The sequence below is a fragment of the Oxyura jamaicensis genome, chromosome 1 (assembly GCF_011077185.1).
Source record: "Oxyura jamaicensis isolate SHBP4307 breed ruddy duck chromosome 1, BPBGC_Ojam_1.0, whole genome shotgun sequence".
Classification (NCBI taxonomy): Eukaryota; Metazoa; Chordata; class Aves; order Anseriformes; family Anatidae; genus Oxyura; species Oxyura jamaicensis.
Genome location: NC_048893.1, coordinates 194,516,790 through 194,532,370, shown reverse-complemented (window position 1 = coordinate 194,532,370; position 15,581 = coordinate 194,516,790). Strand labels below are relative to the sequence as shown.

The 15,581-nt window shown below is 37.8% G+C and overlaps 1 protein-coding gene across 10 annotated transcripts in view; it reads left to right on the top strand.

Moving 5' to 3' along the window:
* Positions 1 to 15,581, top strand: part of FAT3 (FAT atypical cadherin 3) — a 417,502-nt gene that overhangs the window by 272,370 nt on the left and 129,551 nt on the right. For all 10 annotated transcript variants that reach the window (XM_035328942.1, XM_035328925.1, XM_035328935.1 and 7 more), the window contains exon 4: positions 9,547 to 9,608. In XM_035328942.1, coding sequence (XP_035184833.1) covers positions 9,547 to 9,608 — 62 coding nt within the window. The remainder of the gene's footprint in view (positions 1 to 9,546; positions 9,609 to 15,581) is intronic.

The window sequence follows — 15,581 nt, the reverse complement described above, 5'->3', positions numbered from 1 at the left end:
ACAGAGAACCTGACCTCTAAGAGAGAAGAAAAATATTTATGAGAATGTGTACCTGGTGGGTTTGCCTGCAGGAGCTGAGATCTGCACTTGCTGACTTCTGAAGGGAAAAAGGAAGTCCCTTTCAGTCCTCTGTTCCACAAGGCAGAACAGACTGTCACATCATAGTGCCATTTAAAACATAATGTAAAAATATATATATATATCCCAAAGCTACCTTTAACAGCATATTCCAAGTTCTTCATTAAAGTAAATGTTTGCTTTGCATTTTATGCACAATTTTGATACTTTCATCGAAAAGCAAAGAGAAGTCTCACGAGGGACAGAAGGGTCAGCTAAAAAGGAATGAAAAGATTTTTCTTCAGCTCCTTCACTTTTTTCAGACATAACCACGCATTAGAAAACATAACTGTTTTTAAAAGCAATCCCTTTTTATACATAGCTTGTTTCAAAGAGGTCATTTCACTCATTGTCACCTCCGGAAAAACAATAAGGTAGCAGTCATTCACGTAATTGCAGAGGCGTGCGTGCTGTTTTTTTTTTTTTTTTTTTCTCTTGTTCAGTGAAGTATCATTCATTTAGATCAGAATACAGCCTTCCTAAATTAGAGGTTTACATGTGTAATTATATAAAATGATATGTTTGTTTACATCTCCAAGTAAAATTTACATCATTTTCTATCATTTATCTTTGAAATTCAATTTCATTTTGTCGATCCCTAATTTATTGCAGGAGATGAATGTGCTGTTAGAGTGTTTACAACGCCTCTCACTGCCTGTGGGTAATAAAATTACCCTGGTTATTGCAATTCATTTCTGCATTTCTGTGGTCAGGAATACTTGATAGCTTTACTTCCCTGAATTAGGTTGAAAATCCTGATGCTATTTGTTTTGGCTGCCTTGTTTTTTCTATCTGAAGTCCTAAATTTACTTTCAGACTATCAAAGAGCAGTGGGACAGTTGGCAGCTGATGGCTCTATTTCTGAACAGCTGTGTACTCTTTTCTGTGTTCAGGATACGTAAGCTGTGTTCATACCTTTGTGTGTACTGTTAATAAATATTTGAGATTTCTAGAAAACTCATCAGTAAACCCATACATTCCCATATGAATTTCTGCAAAATCAGCCTGAGGAAATGAGCAATGTGTATAACCAGTTGCTGAATTTACAGAACATTTTTGGAAAAGCAGTGTTTGCTTTAGCAGTTCCTTTTGTCTGTTTAACTTGTTGGGTTAAAAGGCCCATGTTTTCAGCAAACAATCCCAAGGCATTTTTCTCCCCAAGCAGAGCTTTCAAGAGCAGCTCTACAGAAAGTTTCCTTTGATATCTTCATGTGCTTTTCCTTCTGTATCCTTGTTTTTTCCAATGTTTGAGAAAGATTGTGAAGCACAACTACCTTGGACCGTGGCAAGATAGTGTCTTTGTTTTAGGATGTGCATCTAGTGGGACACAATACCTCTGTGGAGAAGCCTCTCTAATTTTATTTTTTTGCTTCCATTTCAAAACTGATTTATGTGAAGATGAAGATCAGTGTCTTAATCAGGAGACAGTTTTCCCCAATAATCAGATATTAGAAAAGCTTCTAGCTGAGACCTCAGCAAATCCATCCAGACCATGCCATGTGGATATGTTGGTTAAGCCCTGAGATATATGGCACTGTGCTGGCTTGCCTTTTCCGGGAGAAGACCCCAACACCGTAAGCAAAGAGGGTGTAAAGCATGCTCTGCTATGACTTGTAGCTAGGCAGTATGTTCTGAGGCAAACAGTATGTTCATTGGTTTTATAAATAGGCACTGCAGAAAAAAAAAAAAAAAAAAAAAAAAAAAGTGATTTAATAATGAACAGTAAAGCATGCAGTAAATTGCATCCAGTTAGAATTTCTGGGGAAGAGGAGGAAGCTGCTTTCCTACTCATCTTTGTATCTCTATGAGATACTCAGTTGTTGAATTAAAACTGAGGAGCATATTGGTCTTCTTTTACTTTAGCCTGCTTGTTACCTGTCACATACTTTTTCATATCTCATCTAAATCAAGTTTGGAAATGAGTTATTAATAAAGGAGTTGTTTAAATTTTCATTTTCAAAAAATGTATGCTTTATGCCATCATATTTGCAGCATTTCCAAAGACAGAAGTAAAATATGCTGTCTTTCCATAGCAGGTTCTGTTATCTTTTAAGCAGTACTTCAGGACACAGCTCAGGTCAGGTTATCCATCTACAGGTGGAATGAAAATAATTTAATTTCGTAAGGGGAAGGCTATTGAACTCTCCTTGGCTTCATAGCCATATTAGGGAAATTCAATCTGTGTTAGAAAATAGCCTGTGGCAAACTGATTTTTGGTCCCAAAATGCCATGGTATTGAAAAATATGTGAATTTCTTCTAAGCCAAAGGTCAGTTTAGTTCAGGATCACACCTGCAGCCGTGAGCTGGTCTGGACGCATAGAGAATAAGCATCAGAAGAAGCAAACGTGGCAATGTTTCCCTCTGTGCTCTGTTCAAGTGATTCAGCGCTTAGAAGTTTCCTCTGCCATAGGCTTCATCTTTAACTGACCTTGGTGAATTTTTCTGCTGTGGCTCTATTAAGTCCATGGATTAATTTGCTTCTGACACAAAGGTTTAAAACAGTGAATATATATTGAAAGAATAAACATTAGTAAACTTCAGAGCTAATATACCTCTGTAAATAAGTATATTTTAGGATAATTTGTAACATTCACTCATTGTGTGTTACAGGGTATGCATACCATATGCATGTTCAAATATTCAACTGTATATACAGTGGATATGTATGTATTTGTATAATATTGTCTGTCTCCTTAGGCACACAAAACACATAGGGATTTCCCAATAGACAACACCTGGAGTACTGTGTTCAGGCCCTAGCACAAGAAGGACATGGACCTGTTGGAGTGGTGGAGTAGGTCCATTGCAGTGCCACAAGGGTGATAAAGGGGCTGGAGCACCTCTCCTGTGAAGACAGGTTGAGGGAGTTGGGGTTGTTCAGCCTGGGGAAGAGAAGGTGGGAGACCTTACAGCGGCCTGCCGGTACCTAAAGGGGGCTACAGGAAAGCTGGGGAGGGACTCTTTGTCAGGGGGAGCAGCGATAGGACAAGGGGGAATGACTTTAAACTAAAAGAGGGGTGGTTTAGATTCAATATTAGAAATAAATTCTTTGCTCAGAGGGTGGTGAGGCCCTGGCACAGGTTGCCCAGAGAAGCTGTGGATGCCCCATCCCTGGAGGTGTTCAAGGCCAGGCTGGATGGGGCTTTGGGCAACCTGGTCTGGTGGGAGGTATCCCTGCCCATGGCAGGGGGCTGGAACTGGGTGGGCTTTAAGGTCCCTTCCAACCCAGGCCATTCTGTGGCTCTATGATTCTAACCATGATTCCTTTGTATGAGTACACTTCTTTGACAGAAGAGAGCTAACTGAAGGCAGAACATGGATTATTCAGTTGGAAAATCCCAATTGCCAATTGGCCACTATAATTAAAGCATTGAAATCTGAATTAGCAAACAGGTTTGCAGCTCTCCACATGCCATCACTATTTCAGTCTCCAAGAGCAATCGTGAGTGCCTTGAATTTTCCAGAAGAGAAAACAAAATGTTCTGGAGATGTGTTTGAGTCATTGCCATGTCAGTGAGCAACACCTACCCAGCTTATCCATGCTGCTCTTAGATAGAGTCATCAGATGCCTGTTTGTCTGGGGAGGTGCAAAAGGTTATAGAAAAATGTAATTGTGTCTTTTTCAGTTCCAGCCAGTTTGTATCCCTTGGTCTGCCCTGCTGCCCAGGATGCCCCTCTCATTTTTCTTCATTATTGTGCTCATCACACTGATGTTTCAGTTCTTATCTGCCATAATAAAGCTATTATTTTAGGAGTTTGAGAAGTTCATAGCAAAGGTTAGGGAAAGTAATTGGTGAAAAGTCTAGACATACTGACCTGTACAAGTGTTAAGAAAATAAAGAATTGCTTAACTTTTCCAGCATATAAATTAAGGCTTATGTACATAGTCTACACTGTCTGACTAGTTGATAGTTTATGGACTTGATAAAATAGTGTTGCCTATTGAATACAGGATCCTCAGATAACAATATTTGGACTAGTGAAGTTTTGGCATTGTTTCCCCCAACTTCAGTTGTCACCTTCACTTTGGCCAGCATCAAGTGTTCAAGGCCAGGTTGGATGGGGTTTTGGTCTAGTGGGAGGTGTCCCTGCCCATGGAAGGGGGGTTGGAACTGGGTGGTCCCTAAGGTCCTTTCCAATCCAAACCATTCTATGATTGTATAAAATTTGTCAAGTCACTAAGATTCTCACCCTGCTTGCATATTACCCTGCATTTCTTGGCAAGTTAATAACAAAAATAACCATAAACTTAAGTATCTGTTTTAGCTTCAGACCATTGCATACATTTTCAGTAGTGTCCAATAGAAATTATGATACAGATTGGCAAAAATGGTAGAATTTAAATTAAATTCTGGAGCTATGGTAGGATTAAATAGCAGTATCACAGCCTTCTGAGGAAGGAATAATTTGGATATACAAATGCAAATATAGATATGCATTTTTGAAGTGAAAGATGTTGGCCTTAAATTACATTTGACTATAAATTTGTTTTCCTTGCTTTGTTTATGTTAAATAAACTAATATTTTTCTGTCTTTTTTCATGTATTCTTGACTAAAAAACGCAAAGATTACAGTCATTTAAGCAAATTCTTAGCTAGCATAAATTTGCAGAGCTGCTTTGATTGCAGTGGAATTGCACTAGATTGAGCCTACTACCTGCATATCATCAGAAAGCAATGCATGCTCTGGGATATTTCTCAGATAGAGACATCTGGCTTAGCCACATCTTTAAGCATTCAAGCAGAACTACTGTTCACAAAAATACAGTATATCACAAAAGATTCAGTTTAAGACAGAACATTGTGCCACTTTTGAATAACAAAGCATATAGAGTCAATAGAACCTACAAGCTGCTGCTCCTCTTTAAGGTTTGCTGGCTTTATTATTAATAAAGATAGTTTTTTTTATAAAAAGGATTATATAGCATTCATCATACTATTGAATTCATAACTATTCCTGACTTTATGTCATCTTCATTCTGCATATATATAAACATGCATGTGCATGCCTCCATAGACACACATATCTGCAATTAATTCTAAGACATGATGATCAAGTTATCATTTAAGTAATAAGTTAAATTTCCTCATTTGCTCACTAGGAACATCATGTTTCACTCATTTCAAATGCAAAGTTAACTCATAGATTTTAATCTTTCAATGAACTTTTTATTTTTTTTCACCCTGCATTTGCAGTGCACTAAAAGCATTTTGCCAAGCATCAGTGCTAAGTGTTGTTTAAATGTCTTGAGCACATGTCTGAGCCCTAATAACTGCTGATTCGTTTCCAAGATGATGCATTGGCTGAAAATTGGGTAAGCTGATGCATTGGTGAAAGTGTCAGGATTTCTTAGTGTTGGTCCTGTTCTTTTTTCTGTATTGCTATGGCTGTACCTAAGCTGTGAGCAGGTCTGCCTTCTTGCTCACACCACTTCTTTGGTTCTCCCACATGGGTTATAAGGCAGTGGGGTGAAGGACAGTGGAATTTATTCTCCATCCACAGGCTGAGTTTCCTTTTTGAGAGAAAGGTTGCAGAAAAGGATTATAGTCCTATCTAGTGTACAGTGAGGGGCTGGAAGGATGTTCTGCAGTCAGTGTTAGCTGGGAATTGTCGTGTCCTGCAAGCCAAAGGGACATATTCTGCAGGGTGAGCTCAGTCACCTTCCATCATTTCCGAACTCCATAATAGGAGAACAATAACAGTTCATTTATTTAGGATGGGAGAAGTGCTCCAGTATCAAAAGTAAAAGGTTTTGTAGAAAAGCATATTATATAAGAACTTAGTTATCTCCAAGCTGAAACATCAGATCAAGCAATGTTTTGGAGTTTGACAAAATGTCTCTGTTATATGGCCTGAGGAACAGATGTGCCAGGATGTAGAGAGAGTTTTAAGTCAGAAATTCAAAGAGAAGTAAAAAAAGTCTGGGAGTGGAATCACAAAGCCTTGCTTGTGAGATTATGACTTTATTGTAAATAAATTTTCTGTCCTGTCCACTTTCTTAACTTTCATGGCTGTTCTTAAATAATCATCACAGTTATAAATATCTCCTGGACCTATTAGGACCACAGTGTTTCCCTGGAAATTTGAGGGGAACCATCTGAGAGGTGTGGTATGGTTTCTGAAGTTTGTTAGTGTTTTTTCAATTTTTTTTGATAAATGTCTGCTGTATTTCCCAGCTGGCTTTGGACAGTTGACCAGATGGTGTGTCTAGAAGAGCTATGGCACAGATTGAAGATGGGGAAAAAAAGAAATGGTCATTTTTCATCATTGTCCCCTTGTGATTTTATATCATAACCTGCAGTGCAGCCTAACTTCATTTCTTTGGGCTTATTTTTCTGTGAGTTATTTTCTTTAGATAATGTCTTCATATCATAACAGAGCATGACGATTTAATCTAGTTAGAGAAGAACTGAAGTTGTGATACATTCCCTTGTGCAAAACCAAGTTTCTCTCAGTTGCCCCTGGATCTGTAAAAGAAAGTTGTACATCCTGCTAAATATTACTTTTATTATGAATTTGTGGCACGTAGTAATGAATACAGAAGGGACACAGCAATGTTCTCATAAAACTCATGAAGGAACTGGTGTGGTAAAGCTATGGGTAGTCTTAGACAGAATTCCCTGAAATACAGTTTTATAATTTGAAAGGACTAAATTCTTCTCTGTATCAATACATGACCATAATTAAATAAGTATTAACAAATAGCTATTATTTTATGTATATACATATATGGCTTTAAACACCAGTGTTGTGTAGAAGGATCTGCAAGTGACTTCAAGAACATCTGTGGAGCAGTCCAGAGACTGCAATAGGGCCACCAAGAGCCCATTCAGTTGGAAAAGTCCTACAGAGTACAGGAACCAAAACTAGAGACCCCTCAGCAAATGACCAGTTTGTTGTAACAACCTAATGAGCCTGCCTGTACCTGGTAGTTGTATGTGGAGCTGTCTTTGATGCATATGCAAGAGTACAGCAGAAGCAAGGAGCTGTGCTAGCACTGTTCTTCAGGATCAGGTTTGCAGAACTGCTTGTGGTGGTATCCTGTGTTGTAGAGCTCTGTATATGTGCTGCCTGACACTCATCAAAGACAACTACATTTTAGTATTCAGTCCAAGGTTTTGTTGTTTCTATTTAATTGGCCTGGTTACCTGTCCTTTAGGTCTGGCTGCTAAGTCTGGGTGCTAAATCTGTTAAGATCTGCTAATTTTAAAATATATGCACTTTTGTTGTAGAGACTTGCCATATGTTCATATACCTCTTTTAGAAGTAAATTCTGTTCTGCAGGTGCTCTGACCATTATGGCAGTCCAAAAGGCTCTAGACTTAGAAGAAAAATCTCAAACCTATAATGTTAACAGTGATTCTGTGAGACTGTTTTAGTTCTACCAGTGAAAGACAAGTACTGTAAATTCTGACAGTTAGTGATGCTCAGTGTCAGATGTTAGCTCTTGGTCTTCAAAAAAAATGTGAAATCATTTGCCTGAAGTAGATGATAAGGACAGAGAGCTTCTATGATTTACAGCATTGCCCGGGCATTCAGAAGTATTTTGGGGGTGGGGGTGGGGGGGTGGGGGGGAGGCTGGATGTTAACTATTATTCAACATATTAAGTACCCTAAACATTTCTTATTTAAAAGGAAGGTAAGTGTAGTTCATAGTGGCATATTAAGGAGGAAGAAAGTGGAAGATAGTTTCCTTACTGTGGTTAGGTCATGCTTGATAAATGTCCCTAGTGACCATGCATGGGACAAAGAAGATTATTTTACAATTGAATTCTTCCATTTATCATATTATCGAGGCTAAGCTTCTTTTATAACTAAGAACTTCTTCCTTGTATCTTTTCATTCTCTCTAGACATGGGGGATCTTGTGTGAATGACACCAATTTGTCATCCATTCTGTCATGTCTGTTAAAACTCATGCAGTGAGTAGAAGTCTCCCATATGGTGTAACTGTTTTGAATACTTACAATTGCTCAATGCAGGAAATACCAGTTGTTTCGCTTTTTCAGTCTTTTGCCAGCACCTTGTTCTTCCATGTAATAATATTACAGAGATTGTTGTCACAGTCCACTCTGGTGTCTTTGACCTTCCCTTGGATGTCAATTCTGTGTTCTGGTAGATCTCATTAGGAGCCTGAAATATTGGAGGCAGGATGGACTTTTCTTTCCATTACTTCAAGTAATGTTTCACCTTTTTTTCACAATGTGTTACCCCCCTTTCTGACCAAAACAGATGAAATGATTCCTCTAGGCAGAAGGTGACAATGTATGAGGAGCAGTAGATGTAGAAGCCTTCTGGGACTAGAGGACTGGGACTAGGGATTTACGTAGATGTAAAATGTTGTTGCAACTCTTTTTTGAAGAATTCAGGGTCATCATGGATATATGTTTAGATGATTGTCTAGTCTGATTAAATAATTAAGTCTTATAGGTAATCCCTGGAGTATTTATCTTCCTATCTTCCTTCGTAGTCTTACAGAGAAGGAATTCTTGAGAACTACTTTGTCCACTGACATTGTCTCCAAAAAAAATATATTTACCTGTAGGAAAATTTGATCCCTTTACTCTTGTCAAAATCTATCACAAAATAAAGAAACAACTAATTTCCCTATCCAAATAAATGTTTTGTAGGAGGGAAAACTCAAGTCTAACCTTTAAGTCTTTACTGAAAAAAAAGTTAAAACTAAGTTGTATTCATAGAATAGTATGCATTACTTTTCTTGAGGGAACTTTGGAAGTGCTTAATTTTCTTTACGTTGTATAAATCTCACAAGAGGTTAATCATTTGTGAAAATGCATTGCTTTAAAAGAAAAGATATTTTGATCATCCTCATGTAAAAGGGTACTTTATTTTAAAGACTCAATTTGAGCATGGAACAAATTGATGAAATTGTGGTACAAAACCTTTAATGCATTAGAATGATTACATTTGGAAATCATTATGTATACAAGTAGTTATTACAGAAATAACCTTCTTTGTCAAGTATTCTTGGCATGGAAGTAATCAGCATCCTATCCCATTAGTTGTTTGAGAACTCAGAAATCTTTAATGAGTTTTTTTACGGAAGGATTTCAGTCAAATGCAAATGATTCATTGAAGCACTTAATCATAAGACAAATAGTGATTCTTTAGTAAGGTGTTTTATTCAGTGTAATAAATGTAGCATGTTAAGTGTAGATACACAGCTAACTGTTTTTCAGTTACTTTTCTCACAGCTATTTTCTTTTAAGATTTATTGTTAGTCAGAAAGTCATAATGGCTGTGCTGCAAAGAAAAGGCTTGACAGATGTCAAGAAATCTGTGTCTGATATAGCTTCAAATAGATTTTTTCCTTTTGAGTGTTTGAAAAATGAATTTGTTTCTTCTGGTCGATAGAGACATATATTTTTCAACAGGTATTGACAATCAAATATCATCCTCTTTTCACAGGTCTGATTACAACAACGTCAAGAAAATTGGATCGGGAACAGCAAGCAGAGCATTTTTTGGAGGTAAGATTAAGTGGAAAATATATGTTAAAAGGTTAACTGATTTTTGTAGTTTAAAATAACTTCTTATGCCAGGAGAGTGGAATTCTCCCTTCTCTCAACGTTTGACAGACACACACAAAGATGTGTGCCTGATTATACGGAAGAAATAATACATCTTGCAGTTCACAAGCACAGGAAAAAAAATGAACAAATATGAACAACATTTGTTTTCCACCTCAAATCTGCTTCACTTACCTCTTTTATTGTAGCTTTTACATTTTATTTTTAACAGAACTGTAGAATATTCAGAGGAAAATACATTTTCTAAAATTCGTGGCATCACCCCAACCCTGGCAAGATTTGCATAGGCAGTACTTCATACACCCTGCGTAGTCTGGAATTTGTATACCAAACTGTTTCCAGCCCCTGAATTTAAACATTTAAAATTTGAATCTCAAGTCTTAGATTTAGAATATTTTTCTGGATGAAAGCCAACTTTGACCTTGCTCACTTTCACTGAATCATCAGAATCAATGAATAATTTCTTAATTTTATTTATTGGTGCTACCAATGACAATTTTCAAGTAAAAAAATGTTCTCTAAGTATCAACTAAGTTATTGCTCTAATCTTAACAGAAAGTTTCTCTTCAAAATAGCTCACATGTTGCAAATGGAGTGATATATTTGTATACTACTGGTATTACTACGTGTTTCCTTCAGCATTGCTGTACACCAGTATGGTTTTTTTTTTTTTTTTTTTTTTTTTTTTCCTTTGGGTAGAAGGTCCATGGCTTTTTTTTTAAAAAATCAATTTGTGAAATAAGAAATGTGTGATTCATATTGGTGCAAATGAAATAAAACTATATTGTCCCAAATAATCAATCATTCCTATGACATATTTTAGGAAATACTCTTCAAATCCATACAAGTTAAAAAATGTCCAGACAAAATAGTTCCTTATGCAATCACTGTTTGGCATAAAAGTACAGTAAAATGTATGTTTATCTATTCTATGATTATTTTATTTTGTTAGAAATCCAAGATTATTTTGCCTAATGGAGAACACAGAAGTGATGGGTTAATTTACTACTGTACATTTTTTTTTCCTTGATAATACACTGTAGATACCCACACATTCCAGGCCATAAATAAATGGAAGGGAATAAATGGATTTTGCCCTTTTTAGGATTTATTATATTGGAAACTGTTAAGTAATCATGTCTTCAAATAGCTGCAAGCTTCCCAGTTTATACTGTTAGAGAAGATCGTAAACTGAATGAAATTAGCATTGATTTTCAAATATATCTATTGATGGGAATCTTAGGTCTATAAGTCTCTTTTGCATTCATGTGCCTCCCTAAGAGCTCTGTGAAACATGCCAAAATCACACTTGCCAGAGGATTCCCATAGCAATGTGGAAGTGTTACTATTAATAGCAGTAATAATAATAATAATAATAATCTTTTATAAGAACTAAGCTGTAGTCGACAATACAATACAGGTTAATGTATTCTTTCCTCTGTTTTTTGTCTCATCTGAAAAAAAAATAATGGTGTATAAGATTCTGAAGACTGAAGACACACCAGAAGAAATGTAAAGCCATATGTTGCTCCCAGAGTTTTGAATGGGGAGCAGTAGAATGAAACAGAGGGCAGGCTGTAGAGCAGAGAAACTCCTGAACATGGGGGTTTGTGACGGTCTCCTCGAGAAGCAGGGATGGGACCACATTTTTGTAAAGCCAAACTGGGAATGCTGTGTGAGAAAGGGAACCAGGCAGTGGTGGAGACACAACCTCGATGGCCAAATGGATCTTTTGAGTTGCTAATGAAATGTTGACCATTGCTACGTCTTGGAAGTTGAGTTCCCTGGGATCAGAGCAAACTTGCTGCTGGAGATTCAGAGCTGGGCTGGCCGAGGTGTGCGCATTCTTGTGGCACTCTCAAAACACATTTTATAAAATGCCTGGCTCTAGCTCTGTGTAATTAACCCCCTGGGTAGGCTTTAATTGCCAAGACAACCGCAGTCTCCCAGTAGTACAGTATTTCCCTTTCAGCTTCATTTCATACCCTCCTCCCAGTAGTCTGTCTGTTCTAAAAGACAGCAAATGTGGTTCTCTTTGAAAAGCTGTGATAGGGCTTGACCTGACAACCCCTGGTCCCTTATGCCCAGTGCATGTGCAAGGCATTGACAGACCTTTTCTGAATACAACTTGCTAATTATTCTAATTATTTTTAATAAGCTTTTTTTTTTTTTTTTTTTTTCCCACTTGAATTTGACGGGAATGCTGTATTATACTGGCCAGTATTTACTGAGCAGATTCCATTAGTGACAGCATTTCCACTTCATTGCAGAAGTTATTTGGAAAATGAGGCCAAATAACATGGGAGATGTTAGCGCCTGTAATTATGTGTAGTGCCATTGCTCATCTCCAGGTGATGGTGTAGGGGTGACTCTTCTGGAGTTGTCTGTCCTTGCCCATGTTGGAGAAAACATGAATTCCCAGAAAGGGCTGTATGTGTATCTTTGGCTGCCAGGGTTGGAAATGTGAGTCCAAGTGACTGCACTTGTAACTACACAAGCAATCCACAGCAAATTAAGTACTGAGTCCAGATCATCGGTCCATCACTTCTTCCTTCCTCCTTGTATTCCCTTCTCTGAACAGATCTGTCTGTGTGACTTTTCCAATGGTACACCAGGCTGCTGTCACAGGGCTGTGCTGCAAGGCTTGCAGTTACCAACAAGTGTCTCAAAGTGAACGCGAAAGCGTGTCTAGACCCTTGGTTAAAGGACGCATCAGGAAGTCAGAACTGGACTCCTTTTTATAATGTTTGTTTGTTTGTTTGTTTTTCTTCTTGTTTTGGTGACATTGTTTGTAGAGGTTGCTTTTTTGTTTTGCGTGTTCGGGGAGGAGGAAAAGAAGTATATATACCTTCTCAATGATTGTGGCATTGCCCATGCTACTTTCTTTTCAGGTCCCAAGTTGAGGGCTTAATTTTTTGACACATTTGTACTGTCCTGGAAGGCTGTGGGTTTTATTCAGCACTTGGTATCAGGTAACATTTTTCTGCCTAGGTTGAAATTGGATGTCAGTGGATTTTACACAGGATGATCTCTTGCTTTAGTGGATTCTTACTAATGGAATGCTTCTGCCTGAAATGGGAGGAAAATGACCACTTGATTACATTACGTTCCCACATGAAGCAAACTGAACGTGTTAGAAATATTTCACAGACTTTATTAAAGAGTCTGTAGTTGGGATGAAATATTTAAATACTCATCTGAAACACGAAAGGCAATTCTAATAGTTACCTGCTTGCTTTGCAAGGAAATGAAAATAACAATGTATTTCCAAGAGAGGTGCAATTGCATTTTTCAGGTAATCTGTCTTTATCTTGCTTCAGTAATTGGACAGATCAGCTCTGTGGCTATAAGTTCCCCATCTTTTCTTACTCACTTTCACTTTTTTCTTCTTCTGGGTATTTGTTCTCCTCTATTCATTTTTGTTTTAACACTTAACTCTATCTTCTCTTGTATTACACCAATTTAGTAAAAATAAGAAGCTGAAAGTGGAGAATGGTAGAGGATTTTCAGCTATAGAAAAACACAGAAAACAGTCTGCCAGTTTCTTCTTCCCACTTTTTTTTTGTAGATGCCTCCTGATCCTGGTCTGACAGTTTACCTATATTGATTTTGCTATGTGATTATATGCAAAGAGCTGCTGGAGTGTTGGAGGTCCAGTAATAAGCGTAAAGAGTAAAACCATTCCATGCAGGATCTGCAGCCTTGTATTATGTCAGCTGATTTTGAGATCTCCAGAATATGAAAAATTCCTCATCTGCTTTCCAGCATACATGTGCAGCTTGATAGGAGAGGGTTGTTTAATCCAGGCTACAGCTCACTGACTTGCTCATTCAGCCTGGAAAGTAGATCTGAGTGCGTGCTTTTCTCAGTCTGAGTGGTTTCTGAATGCACTATTCGAGATGCTACTTTACTTGAGCATCTAACAAGGAAAGCTTCTGCACAACATACCCACTGGTGGAGAGTTCAGCTTTCTGGGAACAGCTGGGATGTAAGACCTGTATTTACCAAAAAAAATGAGCCAAAAGTGCTATGGGCTGCAGTGTGCAGCTGTAGCAAGTCTTTGAAGTGCCGTAACTTTATGATTGGAGGGATAAATTATCTGTAGTGAGATATGACCTCTTCATCCCCCCGATAAAGGAATATAATAGATCGGTGCTTTTAAAGTGCTGAGGCTATTTTGTCTCTCCTTGATGACCACGCAAAGTGCAGGCTTTTATGTCATTTAGCCAGTTTTGAAAACTGTAGCTCTGTTACTCCAAACTATGTTTAAATTTATCATTGCAAATTCATTCAGAAATGTCTTCTAATATCTGTCATGGTGGAAAATTTCTCTGTTTAGAGTCTCTATTTAGAGCTAAGGAATAAAAGTAGTTGCTAACAGGCATGGTCAGAACTTTAAATCTCTGCCACAGTGACAAAGCAAATGAAGACAATAGGTTTAAAAACACGGTTACAACAGAATTAACCTTCTAAGGTCCAAGCCATGTACCATAATTAATGAGGAGGAGAAGTGAGAGCAGAGCATTGGCTTAGTGCAGCTAATTTTTAGCCAACTTTGTGCTATCAGAACAGTAACAGTGCCTCTCAAGTGCCTTGCGTCGGCAGCAAACCAGTATATACAAGCCTCATCAATCTTCCCACTGCGATGCGTTAGCATAGCTCTGAGAAGGATGTCAGCAACAGTGCAAGGGGTTGTAATGAAGATAAATTGGTAAATCTGATGTGAGTGTCAAAATACATGGGCTGAATGAAGCATATTGGTTTCTATTTACTCTAAGTACACTAACAGGGTGCAATAAACTGTTACATAGTATGCATTTATATGCAGTAATTAGAGGAAAAAGTAATAATGTTCTGTAATCGTAGCCTTCTAAAAAGAATTCAAATTTCCACTCATTGAATGGGAAGTTGTAATTGTGAGGGGGGTTTTGATGGAGGGACTATCATTTTTCCCCTTGGAATTTGGTCTGGAATAGCACGGGAAAGAGCTGCTAGAAACTTTATGGCCACGGTTTCTGGGGGAAGGGGGTTTAAAATGTTGAAAAGCAGCATTTAAAAATAGCTCTGCCTCCTCAGCTCTTCCCACAAACACCACGCTGGTGGCTCAGCGTTGAAACAACACTGCGTTCTCTGCCATCCTCCTCTTTTTCTCTGAGATCTCCCACATAGGAACTTAATATATTTAACCTTGTTTTGCTTTTGAGTCTGTTCATTTAGGCTGTAGCCTTCACTGTTGATGATGTCTAAAGTAAGTGGTCCTTTGTGAGAAATTGGCATGTTTTCTGTAAAATATAGACAGCAGTGTGGTAATATGCTTGTGTGTATTTTTCACAGCAGAAGTACTAAAGCTGAAGTTCATTGGGTTTATGTAGCTGAATAGTACTCTACAGAACATTGATTGCTAAAATCCTGGATTAGGAATCTGTGTAAGCATTTGTTTCATGGATCTTTAGCATTGCCCACATTTGGCAGAGAAAGCTGCATTTTTTCTTGGTGACATGCTGATGATGGGGTAAAAATGAGGTAGTGTGTCTGATTGAACATTTTGTCTGAGGTTTTAATGGCTCCAAAGGCACATGCCTTTCTCCTTTTAACATTGAAGCCTTTCAGATGATGTAAGGAAGATTAAAAGGGTAGGTAAACAGCTTCTTATTTTCATCTTGAGTTTAAAAATGATTGCTTAAAGTTTTGCAGAATGTCAGTGCTTGCTGCCTTTTATTATTTTGATGTTGCGTGAAAGGATCTGTAGTGGAACAACAGTAAGTATAGAGAGAAAAGACAATGAAATCTGTATCATGATGTCCATTTTTAATGGTGATGCTTTGAACTTGAACGAGAACTTCTAAAGGGGAGAGGGGTAAAGAAAAAAGGAAAGGAAAGGAAAGGAAAGGAAAGGAAAGGAAAGGAAAGGAA